Here is a 24,797-nt window from a genome sequence, read left to right on the forward strand (position 1 = left end):
TGCTCAGGGCTTAGCGCATGGCCCTCTGTCCACAGAGGATATAACTATTTATTTATTTATTTATTAGATTTTTATACTGCCCTATCCCCGAGGGGCTCCGGGCGGTACACAACAATAAACATAATATAACATAAAATGGCTAAATCTTTAAAAGCAGTGATAAACCAGTAAAAGCTAAATTTTATAAATACAATAAAATACAATAAAAATACAATAATAAATATAAATGGTGTCCAGCAGCTCCATATTCAAAATCCTCTCCCCAAGAGGGAGGAATGGCAGGTCCCAGATGTAGAGGGCATTTCCCCACTCTCCACGATTCCCCCTATGCCGCGTGCTGCTCTCAGCACATGGCATCCCTGGAGCGCGCCCGGGCGTCCCCACGACCCCGCGCTCTGGCCAACAGATTGTGGCCAACACCCAAACCAAAGACCAAAACCAGAGTGTGGCCAGCTTCATGAGCGGGGCCAGAATTTAATAAGGAGAAGCCCAACACCGCCATGGATGACATCAGGCCCAAAGCCACTGAACATGAGGCGGCATCCACGTGGACACTGAAGTCCCCCAGGACAATAACCCTAGGAAGCCACAGTGCCCAATCGGCGACAGCTGCCAGGAGCTGTGACCGGCTGTCTATTGGTGCACCAGGCGACCGGTACGCCAGGAAAACAGCCAACTTCTCCACAGTCTCCCACAATAAGCCAGCACACTCTATACCTGTGATCTTCGGGACAGGGAGTGCCCCAAAAGGGATTGAATCCCAGATGAGCATCGCCACACCTGTCCCCTCCCCAGCCCTGTGTTTGTGGCTGGTGGATACGTGCCAAATCTGGGGGTGCGACCATCACCTACCCAGGAGGACGCTGTGAATACATGCCAGGTCCATCCCTTGAGCTCCGAGATAAACTCTGAGCGTTGCGGTCTTACTATTGATGGACCTGGCATTGATCAACACCAACGACGAAGCAGAGTGATCCCTGAGCCCACAGCCTTCACCTTTGGGGATAGGTCGGAGGTCAGAGGGGGGCCGAGCAAACCAGTTTCTCTGCCCTCCTCTCTCATATGGCCTTCGCCTGCTGTCATAAATCCCCCGCCCCGACAGAACTGGGATCCCATGCCCCAGAAACAATTCATAGTGGTCAATACAATTTATTCTGTTGTTTAAAACAGTTGCTGACTATGTGTGTATATCATATACATTGATTATATACGTACATATACAGAAAAATATGTTTATGATGGGGGGCAACATTTTGTTCCTTTGCCCCCCTTCAAAAAAATGTAAGTCCAGCCCTACTTGACTCATGGGCTCTCTGATCTCCCCAGACCAGAGCCGTGAGCAGACCCACAAGATCCCATGGCCCTGTGCTGGGGAGACAGCCGCTCAGTGGTGGGATCCAAAAATTTTAGTAACAGGTTCCCATGGTGGTGGGATTCAAACTGTGGCGTAGCGCCAATGGGGCTGGGCAGGGCACTACGGGGGCATGGCTGGGCATTCCAGGGGCGGGGCATTCCTGGGTGGGGCTGTGGCAAGGACTGCGCCGGTCCTTGGGCGGGAAACAAATACACGCAGGCGCAGGCTGCCACGCACGCCGGTGCACCTCCTGCTAGACTGCTTCAAGTTCTGCGCGCTACTGCTGAGAGGAGGGGCGTAACTAAGGCAAAAATCATGTGGCAAAATCACCCATTAGTAACCCCCTCTCGGCACACACAAATAATGAGTAACCTACTCTCGGGAACCAGTGAGAACCTGCTGGATCCCACCTCTGCAGTCGCTATTCCCTGGGAATGTTCCCCTTGTGAGCTCTTAGTTTGTGGAAAGGTGTTTCAAAGCACGTCAAGACTACAGAACCAATGACTGAAATTCTAATGTGGAAACCTGGAATGAAAATAATTCCTCCACCTGACAGCCAGTCGGCCACTTATGTCCTCTCCTGACTGCCCATAGAGACGCAGGAGCCCATCACAGATGTCGCATGTAGCTGGGCTCACATGTGCTGAGCACTTCTACACAAGCGTGGGACGCAGCAAATGTGGGAATGTTAGGTAAGGAAGGCAAGACCAGCCGGATGTTCAGGGTACAAATGCTCACGAGCCAAATCCCCCTCCTGTCCCCGGAATCTGGTTGGCAGGTGAGGTGCTCTTGGACTTGAATCAAGGTGGTTCCGGCAGATCGGCTCGGCTACCTTTGGAAACAAAAGTATGTGGGTGAGTGTGGGGTGTGAGTGTGTGTGTGGCGACAATCCTCTTATCCGTGGTCCTTCTGTTGTCTTTTGGAGATACCAGGACAGCAGAGGTGTACGGCCTATAGGGACACAGGGTCATCCATGTCCCCAGGTGCATGCCTTTTGGTCACATGGGGGGGCGACCCCCACAAGACAGCAGGTGCCCCAGCCGCACATCACTGAGCCCTGCCCCCACCTCCCTGCAGGCCGGCTCAGGAGCCAGCCTACAGGGAGGAGGGGGCCCGGGGCCCGGCGATGAGTGGCCATGGTGCCCACCTGGGCTGGCTGCTGCCAAGCCCCGCCCCTGGCTTCCGTGTAGGCTGGCTTTTCCCTCCCCAGGCCCTGGGGACAGTTGGAGCTTGCCTGCAGGGAGGGTGGGGGTGGGGTTCACGCCTCCAAGCCCCACCCCCGAGCACAGGGAGGCACCTGGAGAAGGTGTTGTCCCCGGGCGCCATTTCCTCCCGATACTCCTCTGCAGGACAGGCTCCCCTTCCTAAAATTATACAAGTGATACTGCAGCACTTTCGCCCAAGAAGGTGTGGAGGGTCGTGTGCCTGGACTGTGGGGTAGAGCCCCCGCTCTGCTTCAGTGGGTTGTGCACCTGAGCAGCAAGGGCAGGAGGTCTGTGGGGTGAAGAGAGCAAAGGGGTGTGTGTGTCTTTTTCTTCCCTCCTGCTCCTTTGGGGGCATCAGTGGGCCTCGCCCTCCTCCTCTTCCTCTTCCTCATCTTTGCCTGCCTTCTCTCCCCGGTGCCTGCAGTCTGCGAGAGCCTGGACATCCGCATGGACGTCTCCCAGCTGCAGAAGCTGGAGAACTGCACCGTCATCGAGGGCAACCTGCAGATCCTCCTGATGTTCACCACCAGCAGCGAGCACTTCCGGCGCCTGCGCTTCCCCCGCCTGGTCATGATCACGGAGTACCTGCTGCTCTTCCGGGTCTACGGGCTGGAGAGCCTGCGCGACCTCTTCCCCAACCTCTCCGTCATCCGCGGGACCAGCCTCTTCTTCAACTACGCCCTGGTCATCTTCGAGATGCCCCACCTGCGCGACATCGGCCTCCACAGCCTGACCAATGTCCTGAACGGCTCCGTGCGCATCGAGCGCAACCAGGAGCTCTGCCACATCTCCACCATCGACTGGGGGCTGCTGCAGCCCCACTCCCTGGAGCAGAACATCATCTTGCACAACAAGCCTGTGGAGGAGTGCGCCGACGTCTGCCCAGGGATCCTGGACGTGGAGAAGACCTGCATCCAGACCCAGACGAGCACCGGCGGCCGGATGGAGTACCGCTGTTGGACCTCCAGCAACTGCCAAAAAGGTCAGTTCTGGCCTCAGGGAACTGCATGGGGAGGGGTTGTCTTGGCAAGGGGTGGGAGTTCCTGGCTCATGCTGCCATGCACTGGCTCACACAGACACATGCGCATAATGGCTCCAGCAGCCTCCCACATGGAGCCTTTGGGTCACATGCCTTTAAGAACATAAGAACATAAGAACGAGCCTGCTGGATCAGACCAGAGTCCATCTAGTCCAGCTCTCTGCTACTCGCAGTGGCCCACCAGGTGCCTTTGGGAGCTCACGTGCAGGAGGTGAAAGCAATGGCCTTCTGCTACTGCTGCTCCCGAGCACCTGGTCTGCTGAGGCATTTGCAATCTCAGATCAAGGAGGATCAAGATTGGTAGCCATAGATTGACTTCTCCTCCATAAATCTGTCCAAGCCCCTTTTAAAGCTATCCAGGTGAGTGGCCATCACCACCTTTGGGTCCCATTCTTCAGTTCTGGAAAAGTCCCCCAGGAGCACCCAGATGCCAGCCTCACCCCAAGAATCCTTACCTGAGCGCCCTCCGTGTCCCCAGCTCTGTTTACCATTCGCTGAATGTTGTGTCCTGCAGGTGGTCTGGGTGTACGGATGCCAACTTCCAGTCCTATCTTGCTTTGTCTTTTGGAGAGGGACGCCTTCCTTCTTTGCTTTCATGTCAGCTGGTTCATCTCACAAAGGCATTTGCTGAAACAGTCACAGACCACCTGAGACTGAACATCTTCCCCAGTGTGGTCACTTGTGGGGGAGGGGAGGGGAAGAGAGGCAGCAGAGGATCAAACCCAGTCAGCCTCAGTCAGGTCATTCTTCTCCTTAAGGATATGCCAGAAGCCCGAATATGCTGCCACAGGAGGTGGTGATGGCCACTAACCTGGATAGCTTTAAAAGGGGCTTGGACAGATTTATGGAGAAGTCGATCTCTGGCTACCAATCTTGATCCTCCTTGATCTCAGATTGCAAATGCCTTAGCAGACCAGGTGCTCAGGAGCAGCAGCAGCAGCAGCAGGCCATTGCTTTCACCTCCTGCCTGTGAGCTCCCAAAGGCATCTAGTGGGCCACTGCGAATAGCAGAGAGCTGGACTAGATGGACTCTGGTCTGATCCAGCTGGCTTGTTCTTATGATCTTATGTTCTTATGAAGGGTGGCGAATACAGCCAGAGAGAGCGGATGTCTATTTATATTTCAAGCTGTCAGCAGGGCTGCCGAGAGAGCCCCCCTGAGCCCCTGGACAGATTCCACCCGAGACCCCCACTTCCATGACCCTGAGCCAAACCAGGTGCCTAATTTTTTAATTTATGCTTGTACAAGTGGGCTCCTTGTGGACTTCGTATCATCACGATGAATCTTTAGCAAGTAAATCAGTAAGAAATCTATTTCAGTTTACTCTTAACTTGGTGCAAAAACAAGGCCAGATCGATGATGCCGTGGTGCTGGGTCACTGGCATTGATCTTGCTGACGTGTTCAATTCCGTTGCCATGCATGTAACCGGGGGAACCTCCTTTGACTAATCTGATAGATCATGGGGAAATTTTAACTGTTGGAATCATAGAATTGTAGAGTTGGAAGAGACCATAAAGGGTCATCCAGTCCAACCCCCTGCCTTGCAGGAACACACAACTGAAGCACTCCCCCCGACAGACGGCCACCCAGCCTTCTTAATCAGCTTCTGTCTGTAGCAGCCGTGAGCTGTGCTGGCCGGTCTTGCCTCTCTCCACTGTTGGCTGAGTTGGTGGGTTCAGTAGGACGTGCAGCTGTTTGCCTCCTTGAAGAGGAACCCAGAGCAGAAACCATGAAGGCTGCTGTACTCTGCCTTGCTGATTCTGCAAACTCAGGCAGATCGTGAGAAGGTGGGCGGGATGGGATGAGTCAATGCTCAGCTCTTGTGGCCCTTTCTTACCTGCCCAGGTGCACTTGGGAAATTCTGGTGAGGGAGCAGCTGCTCCAAGAGCCAAAAAAGCCAAATCCTGTTCTTATGTTCTTGTTTGACTTTTTCAGCATCAGGTGACTAAAGTGGAGCTTTATTTGGCTGTGCCAAATAAATCTGTTTGGGTTTTTTTTTTGGTAAACATAAAGCCCCTCTACCGAATCACCACCTCTATACCGAATCACCACCTCTATACCGAATCACCACCTCTGTACCGAATCACCACCTCTGTACCGAATCACCACCTCTATACCGAATCACCAACTTGACCCTCAAATATGTGCCTCTGTGCCAAATAGGTAGCAAATGTCCTACCAGTTTTTAATCATGGGGCAAAGAGGGATTCCACTTAATCTCAGCTTAGCATCTGTTCTGGGTAAATGAGCAGGAACAGCTATTGAACAGAGGATGATTAAGAATGTTAAGGGACAAGGTTTAGTTTGGAAAGAGAAGTTTATTTTGGAGAGGAGACGTCTGAGGGGGGATATGATTGAAGTCTATAAAATTATGCATGGGGTAGAAAATGTTGACAGAGAGAAATTTTTCTCTCTTTCTCACAATACTAGAACCAGGGGGCATCCATTGAAAAGGCTGGGGGGAAGAATTAGGACTAATAAAAGGAAACATTTCTTCACGCAACGTGAGATTGGTGTTTGGAATATGCTGCCACAGGAGGTGGTGATGGCCACTAGCCTGGATAGCTTTAAAAGGGGCTTGGACAGATTTATGGAGGAGGAGAAGTCGATCTCTGGCTGCCAGTCTTGATCCTCCTTGATCTGAGATTGCAAATGCCTTAACAGCCCAGGTGCTCAGGAGAAGCAGCCGCAGAAGGCCCTTGCTGTCACATCCTGCACGTGAGCTCCCAAAGGCACCTGGTGGGCCACTGCGAGTAGCAGAGTGCTAGACTAGATGGACTCTGGTCTGATTCAGCAGGCTAGTTCTTATGTTCTCATGTTCTTAAGGCCTGCATAGGAAAAATCATCAAGGCTTCTGCCAAGGGAAGTCCTGCCTCACCAACTTTACGGAGTGTTCTGAGCAGGTGGATGAGGGCAACGGGGTAAATATTATTTTGCATAACTTCCAGAACACTCTTGAGAAGGTGCCTCACCAAAGACTCCTCACAGGTTCTCATGTGTATTCATGTTTTGTTAAACAAGAGGAAACAGAGATTTAGGAATTAATGGACAGTTCTCACCGCGAAGGGAAGTGAACAGTGGGGTCCTGTAAGGATTAGTATTTGAACCAGTGCTGGTTTTATTTCTTCTCAAATGGTTTTGAATGGGAATCAACTGAAAAATGCTGTGGGGGGGGGCAGGAACAGAGGTGCATGGCACCCGTGTGCGGCATCACTTCTTATGTAAAACCAGAAATGACATCATTGCGCTCATGTAGAGTTTCGTGCAAAGCCTTGATTGGCACCCCAAGACTATCACATCGCTTCTGGCTTTGCACTCACCCGTGTGACACCAGTGAGTCCCCCCATTTCCAGGCTATTAGACTGTGAAGTGGTGGTGGGGATTGGGGGCCCTTGCTGAGAACTGGGGGGGGGGATGTGAAATTGATTCTCAGGTTTGCCATGAGACGCAAGCAACTTGATACCACTTCATACATCTGCACTGTAATAGCCAAGTTTGCAGGTGGTAACAATTGCTCAGGATGGTGAAAACCAGGGATGATGGCGATGATTTATTAGATTGGTTTCTTGCCCTTTCCTGAGGAGGGTTGGGCCCAGGGCAGCTAACATCTTGAAATTATTAAAACAATCAAAGTTCATGTACATTAATCTGCAATATATCAATATCCATGAGAGAATGCTGCTAGAACACAGCCATACAGCCTGGAAACCACACAGCACCCAATATCCATGAGTGCTTTAATAACAAGTCATTCACCACCCAGTGACTAAGGGAGAAAGAATCTAAGTAAAACATCTACCAAATCCAATCAGTAATTAAAACAAACAAGCCAGTAACTAAAACAAATATAAATAAAATACAATAAGGATAGAAGACAGATAAGGATAGGGGGACCAGCAGTGATGCAGCCGGCACAAAATAAATAAAAGAGGTAGTACAGGGATACCTGAATAGGTTAAATGAATTCAAGCCTCCAGGGTCAGATAAACTACATCCCAGGGTATTAAAAGAACTGGCAGAAGTAATCTCAGAACAGTTTGCTATAATACCCTGTTTCCCCAAATATAAGACATCCCCCAAAAATAAGACGTAGTAGAGGTTTTGCTGAAGTGCGAAATATAAGGCATCCCCTAAAAGTAAGACGTAGCAAAGTTTTTGTTTGAAAGCATGCCCGATGAACAGAACACAGAAAAATAAGACATCCCCTGAAAATAAGACATAGTGCATCTTTGGGAGCAAAAATTAATATAAGACACTGTCTTATTTTCGGGGAAACATGGTAGTTATGAACTCCTGGAGAAGAGGAGAAGTCCCAGCGGACTGGAGAGGAGCTAATGTTGTCCCAAAGTTCAGAAAGGGGAAAAAAGAGGACCCAAACAACTACGGCCCAGTCAGCCTGACATCAATACCAGGAAAGACTCTAGAGCAGATAATTAAGGAGACCGTCTGTAAGCACTTGGAAGGGAATCATGTGATCTCTTTTTTTGATAGAGTGACAAGCTTGGAAGGTGTAGGGAATGCTGTGGATGTAGCGTACCTTGATTTTAGTAAGGCCTTTGACAAGGTGCCCCAGTAAGTTGAAAAGATGTGGACTAGACAATGCAATTGTCGGGTGGATTTGTAATTGGTTGACTGATCGAACTCAAAGGGTTCATCTTCATCCTGGAGAGAAGTGACTACTGGGGTGCCACGGGGTTCTGTCCTGGGCCCAGTGCTATTCAATATTTTTATCAATGACTTGGATAATGAAATAGAGGGCATGCTGATCATATTTGCAGATGATACCAAATTAGGAGGGGTAGCTGATACCCTGGAGGACAAGGGCAGGATTCAAAGTGATCTGGACAGACTAGGACCAGGAGTCATGGGTTCAAGATGCAGGAAAAGAGATTCCACCTAAACATCAGGAAAAACTTCCAGACAGTAAGGGCTGGGTTTGAATTTCCCGCAGCACATGGTGACGTGAACCAATCAGGGCACTGCGGGGCATGCACAATGTGCAAGCGCCATTTCCTTCCACCATTTTCCCCCCAGGAAATCATTCGTCTGCACGTCGCTTCGAGCACACGCGGACACAGCTTAATTTCATTGTTCATTCAGAACATTCATCTCATGAAATGGAGGAGAAAGGAAAGCGGGCACTTCCGTATTCCGCAAATTTTCGCGCCGCAGCAAGACAGCCAATCAGAAACCATTTTTGTAAAAGGGAAAAAGGCATTGGTTCAATTTGCGATGACCACTGTGCGTGTCGACTTTTCGTCGACGATTTCAGGGTTTTTAAAAACCAAGTTCCGCCCACAAACTGGCGCTCCAGCCAATCGGAACAGAGAAGCCCCCTGCTGGTGACCACTGAACGTGCGGTTTTGGGGAATTTTGCATGTCATGAAGCTCGCGGCTGCTGCGAGGTTTACTACAGGGACAAGCTGCGGGGGGGAGTCAGACCTTGTGCTCAAAAGCACTGATTCAAAGGAGCACGGTTTGGCTCAACGTTATTTATTAAAGTGGACCTTTTCAAAAACACCGGTATCAATCTGGATTGGAAGGGAGCAGTGCAGAAGATCGGCGGCTGAATTTCCCACCGTTGTGAGTGACGTGGAGCCTTCCAGCCAATCAGGGCACAGTGCAGCGCTTTATTTCCACTTTCGGAGCTGAAATCCACGTGTAAACGTGGAGACTTGGGGCCGACTTGAAATGATTTTCACTGTAAAACACAGTCTAAAGCAACGCTACACCTCGTATCCACGTGGATACGAGGAGACAAAGCAGAATGGAGACAGGGCATTGCATTAAATGCCCGTTTCTCTGTTTGTGCACGCAGTTCTTCTGTGCATTCTCGCGCAGACGTGGATTCGATGGGTAGAAAAAATTCCCGCCCCAGCACAAGGTGTCAGCCAATCAGGAAAGCCCCTGAGTGGATCACGTGGCAGATCCACTACCAGTGGGCAATTCTGCCTGGCTGCTGCGTCATCTGGAGCAGGGGGCGTTGGGTGGCCACAAGCGGCAGCGGGGACCGTGGAAGCGCGCTCAGAAGGTCCCGAATCAAACCAAACCGATTTGTATCTACTTCAATTTTTGAAGTGGGGCATTGACCTCCAAGTGAGGCAGTGGTCAAAAGCGGAAAACTCTCTGCTGGAGATCACAAGGAAAGGAATTGAAAATGAAACCAGCAATGCTCCGGTCTGGATCTAGAGAGGCCTCATTCGGAGTACAGTTTGCATTTCTGGTAGCCATATCTTAAAGAGGATATTGCAGAGGTGGAAGAAGCGTAGAAGGCTTCCCCATTTAGAAAATAAATGTGACTTCAGGGAGACATGACAGAAGTTAATAAAATAAGAACATAAGAACATAAGAACAAGCCTGCTGGATTAGACCAGAGTCCATCTAGTCCAGCTCTCTGCTACTCGCAGTGGCCCACCAGGTGCCTTTGGGAGCTCACATGCAGGAAGTGAAAGCAAGGGCCTTCTGCTGCTGCTGCTGCTCCCGAGCACCTGGACTGCTAAGGCATTTGCAGTCTCAGATCAAGGAGGATCAAGATTGGTAGCCAGAGATCGACTTCTCCTCCATAAATCTGTCCAAGCCCCTTTTAAAGCTATCCAGGTGAGTGGCCATCACCACTTCCCGTGGCAGCATATTCCAAACACCAATCGCATGTTGCGTGAAGAAATGTTTCCTTTGATTAGTCCTAATTCTTCCCCCCAGCATTTTCAATGAATGCCCCCTGGTTCTAGTATTGTGAGAAAGAGAGAAAAATGTCTCTCTGTCCACATTTTCTACCCCACGCATAATTTTATAGACTTCAATCCTATCCCCCCTCGAAATTATACATAAGGTAAAGAAAGCACATGAAGACGATCTTCTTCCCCCAGACTGTTAGAGCTCAGGGGCAGCCAGCAAAGTTGAAGGGCCAACAGGTTCACGACAGACGGAAAGAAATACTTCTGTACTCAGTGAGAAACACAACATTCACTGCCCATGGATGTAATGACGGTGGCCACGAGCGTGGGCAGCTGAGAGCCGATGCCAGGTAAAGAGGTTCAGCAGTGGCTACTAGCCATGGGTTAGCCACAGGAACCCACTTCTCTTCCAGTTTACCGAATCTGCTTTGCGTGGTTGCCTTCTTGACACACCAATAGGAGGCAAGTCTCCTTTCCAGGGTCTGATGGGGGGGGGGGGCAAGAGAGAGCCACAGTGGGGTGGAATCCCTGGTGCCCTTGGAGGTCACTGTGATCTCGGAGCCACACAGACCACCAAACCCAAGCCCAAACTGGAAGACCTCGGGAGTGGGAGGCCCGGCTGTCCTCTGGAAGAGGCGCTGGGCCCAGGATCAGCCCAGCGCCTCGTCGTTGCAGGGGAGAACTGGACCTCTTTTGCATTATTCGTTGGGGGTGGAGGGGAGACCGCCCCTTCCTATTGCTGTATCATTTGTGGCTTGTCTTTTACCCTTGTGAAATGCTCATAAACGCATGCGAGTCCCTCCTGACCTCATTTGCTGTAAACAGGAGGAGGCCTGCTGAAGAAATATACACTGCAAACACAGAGATCCTTATCGGTTGTGTATCCTGCCCCCCCCCCCCTCCGGCTTTGCTTCCTGGGCTGCTTGTCCATCTGCTGTGCGCCGGGCAGGATGACCCGTCTTGCCTTTAACAGTTGTGCAGAAGGGGAGCTTTTCCCAGTCGTGAACAGGGGCCTGCAGAGTGGAGATGCGATGCAGCACTAGGTGGACCCTCCCTGGTCTGATGCAGCAGAGGTCACACAGGGTTTTTAAAAATCCATTGTTAAGAACATAAGAAGGAGCTCCTGGGTCAAACCAGAGTCCATCTAGTCCAGCTCTCTGCTACTCGCAGTGGCCCACCAGGTGCCTTTGGGCGCTCACCTGCAGGAGGTGAAAGCAAGGGCCTTCTGCTGCTGCTGCTGCTCCCGAGCACCTGGTCTGCTGAGGCCTTTGCAACCTCAAATCCAGGAGGATCAAGACTGGGAGCCAGAAATCGACTTCTCCTCCATCAATCTGTCCAAGCCCCTTTTAAAGCTCTCCAGGTGAGTGGCCGTCACCACCTCCTGTGGCAGCATCTTCCAAACACCGATCCCACGTGGCGTGAAGAAGCGTTTCCTTCTATGAGTCCCGATTCTTCACAAGAACACGAGAACGAGCCTGCTGGGTCAGGCCGGAGCCCGTCTAGTCAGTGGCGTATGTGCCGGGGGGTGAGAGGCGTCCCGTGTCCCCGGGCGCCTCCGTTGGGCCACATGTGGGCGCCAAAATTTCAGGGTCGTTGGTGTTCCCCCCCATTTTTTAGTGTTTTTTGCATTTTGGCCTGTAGGGGGCGCATTTTTAAAGCTAGCAGTGCCAAAATTATAAGATGTCATCCGGAGACTGTCCTGATGATCTCCCCCAAGTTTGGTGAGGTTTGGTTCAAGGGGGCCAAAGTTATGGACCCCCAAAGGGGGTGCCCCATCCCCCATTGTTTCCAATGGGAACTAACAGGATATGGGGTCTACCCATTTGAGGGTCCATAACTTTGGTCCCCCTGAACCTAACTTCACCAAACTTGGGTGGTATCATAACAATAGTTAACAGGTGATACCGTGAAATTTTGGTGTCACTAGCTTTAAAAATACACCCCTGATAGGCACCCCAAGAAATTTGCCCAAGAGTCTTTGTTTTGCAATGCCTTGGCTTCATTGTAGCCAATGGGGAATTTCTGAGTGTGTGAGCAGGCTGCACATTTTTGAAGATAGAGTCACCACTGCACCAGACTTTCAAGGTGGCTCAGGAGGCTCTCCTAGTAATAGCATCCAGGCTTGGAGACCTTTGCTTCTGGGGTTCAATTTTATGTCCCCCCAAAAGACTTATTTTGCTTCCCCTCTCCTGCACACGAAGCTTGCTGGCTGAGTTTTCTCAGAACTCTCTCAAATCATGCCCCCACCCACCCCCAAAAGCAAAGCTCACCAAGCTTGGATGCTATTACCAGGAGGCCTCTTGGAGCCACCTTGAAAGTCTGGAACCTCTATCTTCAAAAATGTGCAGCCAGTGCTTACACACTCAGAAATTCCCCAGAATCTGCCAGGCTCTTCAGCAAGTTCTGTGGTGGCAAAAATTACTTTTCCCATCATAGACTTCAGTGGGCCCTTCTGTTATGCCCAGATGGCTCCGTGGCAGAGGTTTCAACGGGAGGCACTCTGGTAGGGGTCTTGCTCTGGGTGGGGGCACTTATTTTCTGTAGGGCTGCTGGTGTGAGTCAGCAAAATTTGCTAAAATGTGTGTGGGAGAGGAAAATGCTCTGAGCACCCAGTTGAAGGTGAACCTGATGCCCACAGCATTTGCCCCTCCCAAGCAAACTTTAGCAAAATTGGCTGGTTCCTTTCAGGATACTCACACCTGTTTCCCTTTATTAGTCCTAATTCTTCCCCCCAGCCTTTTCAATGGATGCCCCCTGGTTCTAGTATTGTGAGAAAGAGAGAAAAATTTCTCTCTGTCAACATTTTCTACCCCATGCATAATTGTATAGACTTCAATCATATCCCCCCTCAGACGTCTCCTTTCCAAACTGAAGAGTCCCAAACGCTGCAGCCTCTCCTCATAAGGAAGGTGCTCCAGTCCCTCAACCGTCCTCGTTGCCCTTCTCTGCACTTTTTCTCTCTCTTCAATATCCTTTTTGAGCTGTGGCGACCAGAACTGAACACAGGACTCCAAGTGCGGTCGCACCACTGCTTTATATAAGGGCATGACAATCCTTGCAGTTTTATTATCAACTCCTTTCCTAATGATCCCCAGCATAGAGTTTGCCTTTTTCACAGCTGCCATGCATTGAGTTGACATTCCCATGGAACTATCCACTAAGACGCCCAAATCCCTTTCCTGGTCTGTGACTGATAGCACTGACTCCTGTAGCTTGTATGTGAAGTTTGGATTCTTTGCCCCTATGTGCATCACTTTACATTTTGCTACATTTCCATTTGGTAAGAAAGCACATATAACATCGATTTCAAAGTTTCCCTAAAAAGTCTTTTTTCCTGTGGGGGGTGGGAGGGGGGGGGGCAGAATGCATCATGCTGCAGTGAACTCCACTTGTTATTTGCTTTTTGAGAGTTCTGTTAATGTGGGAGGGAGAGAAAAATTATTCAAGCAAGCACCACTGGACAGTTATTCATAGTGACCACTTTTGCTGCGTCTGTTTATCTCTTGCTGTCTGTCTGCAGCTTAACTGCTTTCTGATTCACAAGGGGAGTCATCCTCATATCCCCAAAAGCTGGCTCTGGCCCTTCAGGGAGGGACTTTGTTAAAAACTTTCAGGGAATTCAAGTCCCCTGGATGACCCCGGGGGGGGGGGCATGTGTTTGCGAGGCCTCTCAAAGAACTCCACCCTGGATGTCAGCAGCTGCGCCAAGAGACCCGGTGTTGAGCAACATCAGGACTCTCTCGAAGGCTCCGTTTGCGCTGTCATTTTCCGTTTAGCAGAGAACCAAAGAGGGAGACGGGATCGCCACAAGGAACAGCAGAACTGCTTCCCCTGAACGAATCCCAGAAGTTTCTGCCTGGGCAGAGCTCCAGCGCACTTTGTACATCATCTTCAGTAGAGACAGACGTGCAGCAGGGCTCGGCGCGGGTCCCAAATTCCTTCCTCACACCAACCTACTTGCGAAATCCCTGAAAACTGGGACGGGCAAGTGGCAGTCTTTTTCCAGGCCGTGCGCTTCCAGCTGCAGCTATAAATCACGAGGAGGCACGCAGCGTTCTTGCGTAAAGCTGTCTGTTTAGGACAGACAATTGGACAGGAATTCAGGATTAGATTCTGGCACACAAATCTAGGATGAGTTTCCGCCCAGGAATTTTTAGTGCTTCCATGCCAGGAACGGCCCTGCCCCCCCCCCCCCGTCCCTTAAGAAGAAGAAGAGGAAGAAGAAGAGTAGTAGTAGTAGTAGTTTGGATTTATATCCCTCCTTTCTCTCCTGCGGGAGACTCAAAGGGGCTTACAATCTCCTTGCCCTTCCCCCCTCACAACAAAAACCCTGTGAGGTGGGTGGGGCTGAGAGAGCTCCGAGAAGCTGTGACTAGCCCAAGGTCACCCAGCTGGCGTGTGTGGGAGTGCACAGGCTAATCTGAATTCCCCAGAGAAGCCTCCACAACTCAAGCGGCAGAGCTGGGAATCAAACCCGGTTCCTGCAGATTAGATACACGAGCTCTTAACCTCCTACGCCACTGCTGCCCTGGGCCTGCTGAAGAAGGACAGGAGGAGATCCCTGGTAGCTGCCCGCCCCCAGGCCACCACTGTCCAGGGCAGCGGGCAGGCGAACGCTCTCCCCGCCCTGGCTGGAAGGGGGTGCAGCCGTCCCTTGAACCCCAACACAGGCTTCGGTGCAAACCAGAAACAGAGAAAGAAAAAGCTGCGTGTTTGGAGACAGTCACTACCTGCACGCTGACTAGTTTTGTGGTCTGTCATGAGGACAGGAGTGCGTGTGTGTGTGTTTAAGCAGAAGGAGGGCTCTGGCTGGGCTGTCTGAGGACGCACAGGTGTGAAATGCTGCTGTCTGCCCTGTCTTGGGCGGCAGGTGGAAAACGGCCTCCTGGTTGTGCGGAGCTGCTCAGAAGACCTGGCTCCCTCTTTGTGACCAAGGGGTGGACCGGGCGTGAGACAAAGCGGGTGGTTGTTCAAGCATCCTTGCTCTTGTCCGGTTCCTCTCCTCCACCCTGGCCCCCCACCGTGGACTTAGAAAGGACCCCCAACCATCAGGGTAAGATGGGTGCTTCCAGTTATTTATGCATTTGAACCATTTTTATGCCCTCTTTCCCTCCAGGCGGGGTTCCCAAGGGGGCCGTCAGCAAGGCTGTTAAACATTTCAAACTCTAATTTAAAATGTTTGCATAATCATTTAGCAGCACAGTAAGAACGCATAGATTGTTCATCTACACAAAGAAACAATAAGAGATGACTGGGGGGTACCCTGAAGAAAGTCCTTGCCCACCGTCCCTCCCCAGCAGATGCGTATGGTGGGAAAATGGCGCCCAGAGACAGCCGTTCTCTTGGGCCCTCCCACTATGCCAGGGGGTGGGGCTCAGGGGGTGGCCCCCCCGAGCCCGAGCCCGAGCCCTGGCCCCCAGCCAGCAGCCTTCTGGGGAGAGCAGAAGGAACTGAAAGGCTCTGTTCGTGGCTCCTTTGCATTTATAAGCATGGGGGCGGGGCTTGGGGGCGGGATTAGTGGTTCCTGGGGACAGAGGTACCCCCTGTCCCTAGGCAGATACGCCACTGCTCCCCAGAAGAAAGGGGGCCAGGCTGCCGGCCGTCCTCCAAGGACCCTGGGTTCCATAAGGGCACAACTGCAGCCGCTCCCCCGCCATGATCCAGCCCTTTGCTGGTTAGCAAAATAATAATAATAACAATAACTGTTGCTTTTCATAGGCCTTTTCCGCCTGCCTTACTTTTTTATTCGCCAAATGCCGATGCCAGCTCTTCAGCAAAGAAACCAACAACATAATAATAAAAAAGCATAAAAATGTTCATCACCTGAAAATGATATTCCTAAAAAGGTCCTGTGGCTGGAAGCAAGCCAAAAACCCAACCAAAACAAAAGCAGCTTAAAAACCCCAAGATAAAACAAACGTCTTGGCCTGGTACCAAAAGGAGGATACAGGACGGGCCAAGTGAGTCTGCAGGGGAAGGTCAGGCCAAAGGTGAGGGGCCACTCCTGAGAAGACCCTGTCTCTGGCTTCTACGTGCAGAGTCAGGCTTGATGGTTGGATTTGGCAGGCTGAACAATGGGGCGGCTGGGGGGGGGGGGGTCCCCTTAACTCAGTGGTGGGATCCAAAAATTTTAGTAACAGGTTCCCATGGTGGTGGGATTCAAACAGTGGCGTAACGCCAACGGGGCTGGGCGGGCATGATGGGGGCGTGGCCGGGCATTCCGGGGGCGGGGCATTAATAATTTCTCTGTTACTGTAAAAAACTCTTACTGTAAAAAAAAAGTTCCTAATTTCCAGCTGGTATCAATCTTTCTGTCCGAAATTTAAACTCATTATAGCAAGTCCTATCGTCTGCTGCCAACAGAAACAACGACTTCTCCTCTAATTGACTGCCTGTCAAATACTTAATACTTTCAAATACTTAATTTTGCTTCTAGAAATCAAAAGAAGGAGACTTTCCTTAAACAAGGAACTTTGCCATATTTCTAAAACATGTTTTTAAAACAGCCCAACAGGGAGAATTATCCCGTTTTCTATCTTCGCTAACCAGCCACATAGGAAACAACAGGACTTGATGATTTTGGGACCTAATGGAATTTCTAATGGAAAAGCAGACCCAGTTAGTAGCCCCCTCTCGGCACACACAAATAATTAGTAGCCCACTCTCGGGAACTGGTGAGAACCTGCTGGATCCCACCTCTGCCTTAACAGCTGTGGAATAGGCCATCCTAAAGCAAAGACTTTCAGGCTAACTCTGAATCGTGTCGGAACAAGGCAAGCAGCGGGTGCAGATCTTTCGGGGACGGGTGCAGGCTGCAGTTTCTGTCTCCTACACGGACAATGACAGGTTTGTTGTAACCAGATAAGAGTAAATTTGTTTTACAGAAGACCAGCAAGGCACATTTTAAAATTAAGGTCCCCAGAATCTTTTATAGGCCACGGAAGAAGAGGAGAGTTTGGATTTATACCCCGCCTTTCTCTCCTGTAAGGGGACTCAAGGCGGCTGACAAATTCCTTTCCTTCCTCTCCCCACAACAGACTCTTTGTGAGGTGGGTGGGGCTGAGAGAGTTTGGAGAGGGCTGTGAATGGCCTAAGGTCGCCCAGCAGGCTTCATGTGGAGGAGGAACGGGGAATCAAACCCACTTCTCCAGATTAGGATCTGTCTGGGGGCACCTTTGGAATTCTGACGTGGGGCGTGCCGCTACAAAATGGCTGCTGCAGGAGGTGGAGCCATAGAATCATAGAGTTGGAAGAGACCCCCAAGGGCCATCCAGTCCAGCCCCCTGCCATGCAGGAACACACAATCAAAGCACTCCTGACAGATGGCCATCCAGCCTCTCCAAAGGAGACTCCACCACACTCCGAGGCAGTGAGTTCCGCTGTTGAACAGCCCTGTCGGTCAGGAAGTTTTTCCTGATGTTTGGGTGGAATCTCTTTTCCTGCACCTTGAACCCATGACTCCTGGTCCTGGTCTCTGGAGCAGCAGAAAACAAACTTGCTCTCTCTTTGATATGACATCCCTTCCAATATCTGAACATGGCTATCATGTCACCTCTTAACCTTCTCTTCACCAAACTCAACATACCCAGCTCCCTAAGTCTCTCTTGTTACACTCTCTCACCCTAGCCTAACTCGCAGGGTTGTTGTGAGGCTACACTGGAGGAGAGGAGAATGATGTGAGCCACTTTGGTTCCTCACTGGGGAGAAGGTGGTGTATAAATACACAGCAACAGGTTTGCTCCTGCTGCTGCTCCCTCGGCCATTTTCTATACGAAGCGGGGGGGGGGGGGGGGCATCTCCAAGTGAAAAGAGAAAGTTTTTTCCAGTGCTTGTTTATGGCGACAAAAATGCTCTTAAAAAGAAATTCCAAGTTCAGTAGCACCAAAGGATATTTTTAGGGAAAGCTGCACATAGAAACGACTCTTTCATGCTTATTTCGATTTGGCACTATTTTCTCCCGTGGAAGCAGCCTCCCGTCACTGTCTGTGCACCACACAGGCCTGCACTCTTATCTCTGTCCTGAATAAGGGACCGTCAGAAGCCCTGCTGGGCACAGGTGGTTAAGAATGGCAGACTTGTGCCTGGGAAACCTGGGTTCGAATCCCCACGTGAGCCGCGGAGGGCGGCAGGGTGACTTTGGGCCAGTCCCACTCTCTCTGCCTGACCTACCTCACAGGGGTGATTGTCACGATGCACTGGAGGGGAGGAGAGTGACGAACTGCTTTGGGTCCCTGTGGGAAAGAGAACCGGGTGCACATTAATTAAATTATTAGATGAAAAGCCCCATCTGGGCCAGTCCATGTTTGGAGATGTGTGGCATGAAAAAGAAAGGTATTGGGATCTGCAGGCACGATGTTGGGACCCCCAGCTACAGCCAGTTCTTTCTGGCCAAAATATTGGCAGTATTTGCGCAGAATAGGTCATGCTAAGAACCACCCTCCTGTGACCCTGCAGCCCAAAGTGTGAGATTCCAGGCTGCTGTGCTTCAAGGGCGTGTCTGTGTGTGTGTGTGTGCTGCAGAAGGATAACAGTGGGAAGGGCCCTGGTGCCTCTGCCTCTGAGGCGGTGCATGCTCATGAGTCCCTGCGTTCCTCTGCCTGCCCGGAGCCCAGAGGGAGCCAAGAGCAGTGGGAAGGCGTTCTGGGTGGAGGAGGAGGAGGTCCTGCAGCAGCCCAGGGGCTCTTGTGGCCTACGGAGACCTCCTTGGCCTGCCCTCCCCCCCTCCCTCCCTCCCTCCCTCCCTCTCACCCTGCCCTCTTCCCCAGTGTGCCAATGCAGAGGAGGGTCCGCCTGCACCAGCGCTGGGGAGTGCTGCCACCCAGAGTGCCTGGGCAGCTGCAGCCGTCCGTGGGACAACCAGGCCTGCGTCGCCTGCCGCCACTTCTACTTCAACGGCCTCTGCCTGCTCTCCTGCCCGGACCTCACCTACCAGTACGAAGGGTGGCGCTGCGTGACAGCCGAGCACTGTGCCAGCCTGCGCAAGGTGTCCGAGAACCCCCGGGAGTCCTCCAAGTTCGTCATCCACCAGAAGCAGTGCCTGTCCGAGTGCCCCTCCGGCTACCAGAGGAACGAGAGCAGGTAAGAGCCTCCGGGCAAAGCAGGGGTGGAGGGGGGGCAGCTGACCACATCTCCCAAAGCATCCCAGGGGCTGGGAAATACAGCCCCCCCAGCCCCCCCCCCCCCAGTCCCCAGCAGTGTCTTCTTCTCCCTGGCTTGTGCTTTTGGAGAAGAGTTGGATTTATATCCCGCCCTTTCTCTGCTGCAAGGAGACTCAAAGTGGCAATTTAAGAAATGACTCAACCTCCGTTTCTACCATTGAGAACCATCCACACAAAATGGAAGCCCCCTCCCTCCCTCCCTCCCTCCCTCCCTAGTGGGGCAGGTGCCATTACCTGGAGGAACAGAAGCGGACAGACCACCCCACCCACGCTCCAAAAACACACTTTCCTGCCAAATTTGATCTGCAGCAGCAACACACGATCTTTACTGCATCGGTCCCGTGTCAGTTTCCTCCGCAAAAGCAACTTCCCTTGTCGATGTCACTGGCTCCAAACTGGGGACATGAGCCCATTCGCCTTGCCCTTACTGAAATTGACAACGCTGATCCAATCGATCTGGGCTGTGTCTGTGCCCAGGTGTTACGTTGCTAATGCAATATGACAAAGAGAAAAAAAATAATAGAATTCCTTTCAAAAACAGAGGACCAGGGGAAGAGAGAAGGGCCGGAGGGGAGGTTGGTCAGCTACGCAGGGGCATGGGTGAGGGCCCGGCTTTTGGTGGGGCGGAGAAATAAAGACCCGCTTCAACATGAAGGCGTACCAAAAGGAAACTGGCTCAGAAATAGGCGGAGAAAACATTGCAGTAAAAGCGTTTGGGGAAACAATGGAGGAAAAACAAAGGGAAAACATTTCTGGAACCAAACAGAGGAAAAAATGTGCAGAATTCAAAGAAAAACACAGCATTTGGCAGCAAGACACATGGTGACCAACTCATGCCGAAAAGTGCCAGCCAGGCTAGCAGAGCAAGCCAACTAGCAACCTTTTTGCCTACTTGTGGTTTCAGTTGAACCTCTTTGGCCCCTTCCGCACATGCAGAATAATGCATTTTCAATCCACTTTCACAATTGCTTGCAAGTGGATTTTGCTACTCTGCACTGTAAAATCCAGTTGCAAAGTGCATTGAAAGTGGATTGAAAGTGCATTATTGGGCACGTGCGAACGGGGCCAGAGTATAAATAATGCACTTTGATTCCACTTTTAATGCCCTTGAGTGATCGTTTGCAAGTGGACTTTGCTGTTCTGCACAGGTCGATTCCACACAGCAAATGGGTTGTAGTTGTTAAAAAGGAACCTGTTTTCCGTTTCCCCCGTCACAGGCATGCCGTCCAGGCAGCGATTGGAGCCCACACAAACAATCCAGGTTGCTTTTGTGCGTTTACACAGAGAAGCTTCTCCTTTTAAAAAATTTCCTGCTGCACATGCGTACCTACGCAGGCCTGCAGAAATGAGCCCCCACAGCCATGCCGATCGTCCCACGGTACAACCTGCAAAATTTTTAAAAGGGTCTTCCTTCAACGGCAGGGCAACAGCAGGCAGATTCTCCCTGACTGAGGGTGGCGAGGTGGGAGGGAGGGAAACGAAGGGCCTCCTGGCTGGCTGTTTGCGCGGGAGGGACTCCAACCCGGGATTTTTCAAAAGGGTCTCTGGTTTAGCGATTTTTGGAAATGCCGGGTTGAGGGAAATAAAATGGGGGAGGCTCATTTTGGGAACGGGACCTGTGCGAAGCCCCCCCCCCCCCAAATGGGTTATATATCATCCTGCACTCTTTATATTTGCCCTGTGCAGAATCGACCACAGTAAGTTGCAAGTGGGTGGGAAAGCGTCCTTTTACATAGAGGACTGTGAATTAACAGCCAGGTCTCCGCGTGACCGTTTCAGACTTTGTAGGTAAGAATTAAGACTTTGAATTCTGCCCGGCAAGGTCAGGCCGCCCCTGTAAAGGCTGCAGAGGTCAGCTTATCGTGGTTGGGGCTGGAGAGCCCTTCGTCAGGGCGAGGGGCTTGGCCTTGGACTGATAATCTGTGTGGGCTGATCGGTTGTGTTGGACCCCCCCCTGACCCTGTGAAGGTGGATGCCCTCCGAGGGCCAAGTCACCTTCTCCACAGCTGTCCACCAGCTAATATTTCCCCATGATCCTAAGCCCGTGTTCTGGGATCATTTGTGCTGAGTTCTGGCAGGTCTGCCCCCCTCCCCAGCAATTTGCCAGGTCCCCTTCTGCCCTGGGTCTGCCCACAGCCTACCAGGTCTTGCCCTGGGTTTGGTGGTCTGTCTCGGGGGGGGGGGGGGTGCTCTGAAGGCCAAAGTTGGCATCCTGGGCTCTGTGTGGCTCCGAGATCACAGTGACCTCCAGGCAAAAACAGTTTTGAAATCCAAGGAAAGATGGTGGGGGGCTGCCCCCCACCCAGCTACCTCATGCGTCAGCCACCCAAAGAGAGGCTGAGAGAAATGTTGGGGTGGATGAGCCCGGGGACCCCTCCTCCGCTGGGTTCCTCCTGCTCCGCTGCTGCTGCTGCTGCTGGGCCTCTTCCTCTTCCTCATCCTCTTCCCCTCCCCCCTCTTCAGCATCATCTGCCACCCGTGCGAGGGCCTGTGCCCAAAGGAGTGCAAGGTGGGCACCAAGACCGTGGACTCCACCCGGGCGGCGAAGGACCTCTCTGGCTGCACGCTGATCGAGGGCAACCTGATAATCAACATCCGCCGGGGGGGTGAGTGTCTCGGCCACAGGTGGGTGCCCACCGAGTCCGAGTCCTCACAGAAGGACCGGGCTTTGCAAGAGCTGTGGTCAGTGTGGCACAAGACACACGGGTGGCCAGCGCGGCCCTTTCTTTTCCTCCTCCTCTGAAACGAGCCCTCAGCCTGCTACGTTTCTAGGCTGTTGTTAAAATGACCCCTTGCTGGTCTTTTCGCTTTTACCACCGCTGGCCCTGATCCGAAGCTTCTAGCGGAGTTTCTTTCTTCCAGGGACCCACAAGCTCCCTTGTGTAGGATGCGGTTTTACTCTCTGCTGGCACCAGCTGGCCTGGAATAGACGTCTCGCAGTCTGACAGCTTTTGCTATTAGGAACTCTGTCCCAGGACCTCTGTCTCTGAGCCCTCCGGGATCGGTGGAATTCGGCCAGGGAGTTCACATGACCACAGAAGGGCTGCCATGCTATGCAGAGCTGACCACAGAATGTCACATATCTCTTCAAATATCTCAAATGTCTATTTAACAGGATGCCTTTTAAAATGAATGTATGGTTTAAAAATAGCTGGTCTTCAAGCTATTGAGGGACTGGAGCACCTTCCTTATGAGGAGAGGCTGCAGCGTTTGGGACTCTTTAGTTTGGAGAGGAGACGTCTGAGGGGGGATATGATTGAAGTCTATAAAATTATGCATGGGGTAGAAAATGTTGATAGAGAGGAATATTTTTCTTTTTCTCACAATACTAGAATTAGGGGCCATCCATTGAAAATGCTGGGGGGGAGAATTAGGACTCATAAAAGGAAACACGTCTTCACGCAATGTGTGATTGGTGTTTGGAATATGCTGCCACAGGAGGTGGTGATGGCCACTAACCTGGATAGCTTTAAAAGGGGCTTGGACAGATTGATGGAGGAGAAGTCGATCTCTGGCTCCCAATCTTGATCCTCCTTGATCTGAGGTTGCAAATGCCTTAGCAGACCAGGTGCTCAGGAGCAGCAGCAGCAGCAGCAGAAGGCCATTGCTTTCACATCCTGCACGTGAGCTCCCAAAGGCACCTGGTGGGCCATTGCGAGTAGCAGAGAGCTGGACTGGATGGACTCTGGTCTGATCCAGCAGGCTATTTCTTATGTTCTTATGTTCTTAAGCATACAGCAACGGTCCTTGTGTTGTGGGGGCAGCTGCTGCCGATGGAAGTTTTTTGGAGATATTCAGTGGCCAATAGGAAACCTTGCTGGATGAAAGCCTCACCTGTCCCCCCCCAGGTGGGCCCCAGCAAGATGGCTGCCCTATCACCCAAGGGTGCTACACGGGGTGGGGGGCAGGCGCCATTCCAAACCCAGAATGCTGTCCTTGATTCAGCCAGCAGGGGGAGTCAGGAGGAAAATTCCTGCAACCTCACTTGTTAGAGGAAGCCGTAACCAAGCCGGTGCTCCTGGCTTCTCTCGGATTCTTTGGTCCGTGTGAGCTAATCCATGTGGCCTTTTCACGGATGCAGAGACCAAATGGCTGCCATTTCCGAGCAAGAATAATTCATCCACAAATATATAAATATGTAAGCAATCCGTAGGTGCAAAAGTGGAGCAGCACAATTGAGCAGCAGCAGCAGCTGATCAAAGATAAATTAAATGAGGGCAAACCCTTCCTCCTCTTTTCCAAAAGCCAGACATGTCTCTGCAGTCTTAAAGACAAAGGCAGGCATTTCTTACTGGTTCCAGGTTTGCTTTGTGGGCTCTGTTCATTGTCTGTCTTCGCTTGTCTGCCTGTGCCGGGAAGAATGGTTTCTGCCAAAGCGCCTCTCTCTTGAAGGGCCCCCTCCTTCCACCCACTGCACCCCCTCGTGAAGGCCGAAGAATGAAGCCAATGCCCTGCCCCCAGGTCTTCCTGGGTCGCCTGAGTTGCCTGGCAGTGGGTTTATGGCTCCTTTCTTTGGCTCAGAGGCATTTTAACTGGACAGCGTGAAATTGCCGCTCGGTCTTAGCCCCTGAGCTTTCAGAGGGGAAACCCAACATTCATAAAGCAAAGTGAAAAATCCGGCCTCTTCCCAACCCTGCCCTCAAGCGTCCCTCCTACACAGAAACCCCCCTACCCCCTGCCTTTAGTGACCCCCCCACCCCCTTTAGAGGGGCTCAGAAGCCACATCCCTTGGTGGGACAAAGAGAATCCCCACCATGTTCGCCACGTTCGCCACGTTCCCCACCTCCGTCAGTAGCCGGTGGCTCAGAAGGCCTGATGGCCAAGTACCGAGGCAAGTGTGTGTGTGTTGTGGCGAGTGTGACACCCCCACCTCCCGCTCGGCTGGGCTCACGGGCTGCCCCCCACCCTTGCAGAGAACCTGCCGTCTGAGCTGCAGCGCAGCCTGGGGCTGATTGAGACCATCACCGGCTTCCTGAAGATCAAGCACTCCTTCGCCCTCATCTCCTTGTCCTTCTTCAAGAACCTGAAGCTCATCCGGGGGGACTCCATGGTGGACGGGTGAGAGAGGGGCCAGAGGGCTGGCCTGGCCTGGCTGGGGAATGGGGGGGAGGGGGGCAGTGGGCCTGCGTGGTCGAGGGAGTCGCCATCTGGTCGGATGTGCCGTCCCCAGGGCGGTCCCAGCTGGCTGGTGTCTTTCCCGTGGATGTGGCGGGTGTGTTGGGCTGGTGGTGCCCAGAGACCTGGATGCTAGTGAAGGAAGCAGGATCAAGAAAGCACGGGACCCCCATGCACGGGTGTGAATGCCAGTGGCGTAGGAGGTTAAGAGCTCGTGTATCTAATCTGGAGGAACCGGGTTTGATTCTCCG

The 24,797-nt window shown here is 51.9% G+C and overlaps 1 protein-coding gene across 1 annotated transcript in view; it reads left to right on the plus strand.

Annotated features, from left to right (window-relative positions):
- Positions 1-500: 500 nt before the first annotated feature.
- LOC125436335 (insulin receptor-related protein-like) overlaps positions 501-24,797 on the plus strand; it is a 56,893-nt gene continuing 32,596 nt past the window's right edge. The window contains 8 exon segments of the mRNA XM_048503248.1: positions 501-655; positions 796-1,015; positions 1,949-2,046; positions 2,160-2,221; positions 2,918-3,541; positions 19,039-19,351; positions 21,895-22,037; positions 24,345-24,489. Of these exon segments, the coding sequence (XP_048359205.1) occupies positions 501-655; positions 796-1,015; positions 1,949-2,046; positions 2,160-2,221; positions 2,918-3,541; positions 19,039-19,351; positions 21,895-22,037; positions 24,345-24,489 (1,760 nt within the window).

This window comes from Sphaerodactylus townsendi, linkage group LG01, assembly GCF_021028975.2.
Source record: "Sphaerodactylus townsendi isolate TG3544 linkage group LG01, MPM_Stown_v2.3, whole genome shotgun sequence".
In the NCBI taxonomy this organism is placed as follows: domain Eukaryota; kingdom Metazoa; phylum Chordata; class Lepidosauria; order Squamata; family Sphaerodactylidae; genus Sphaerodactylus; species Sphaerodactylus townsendi.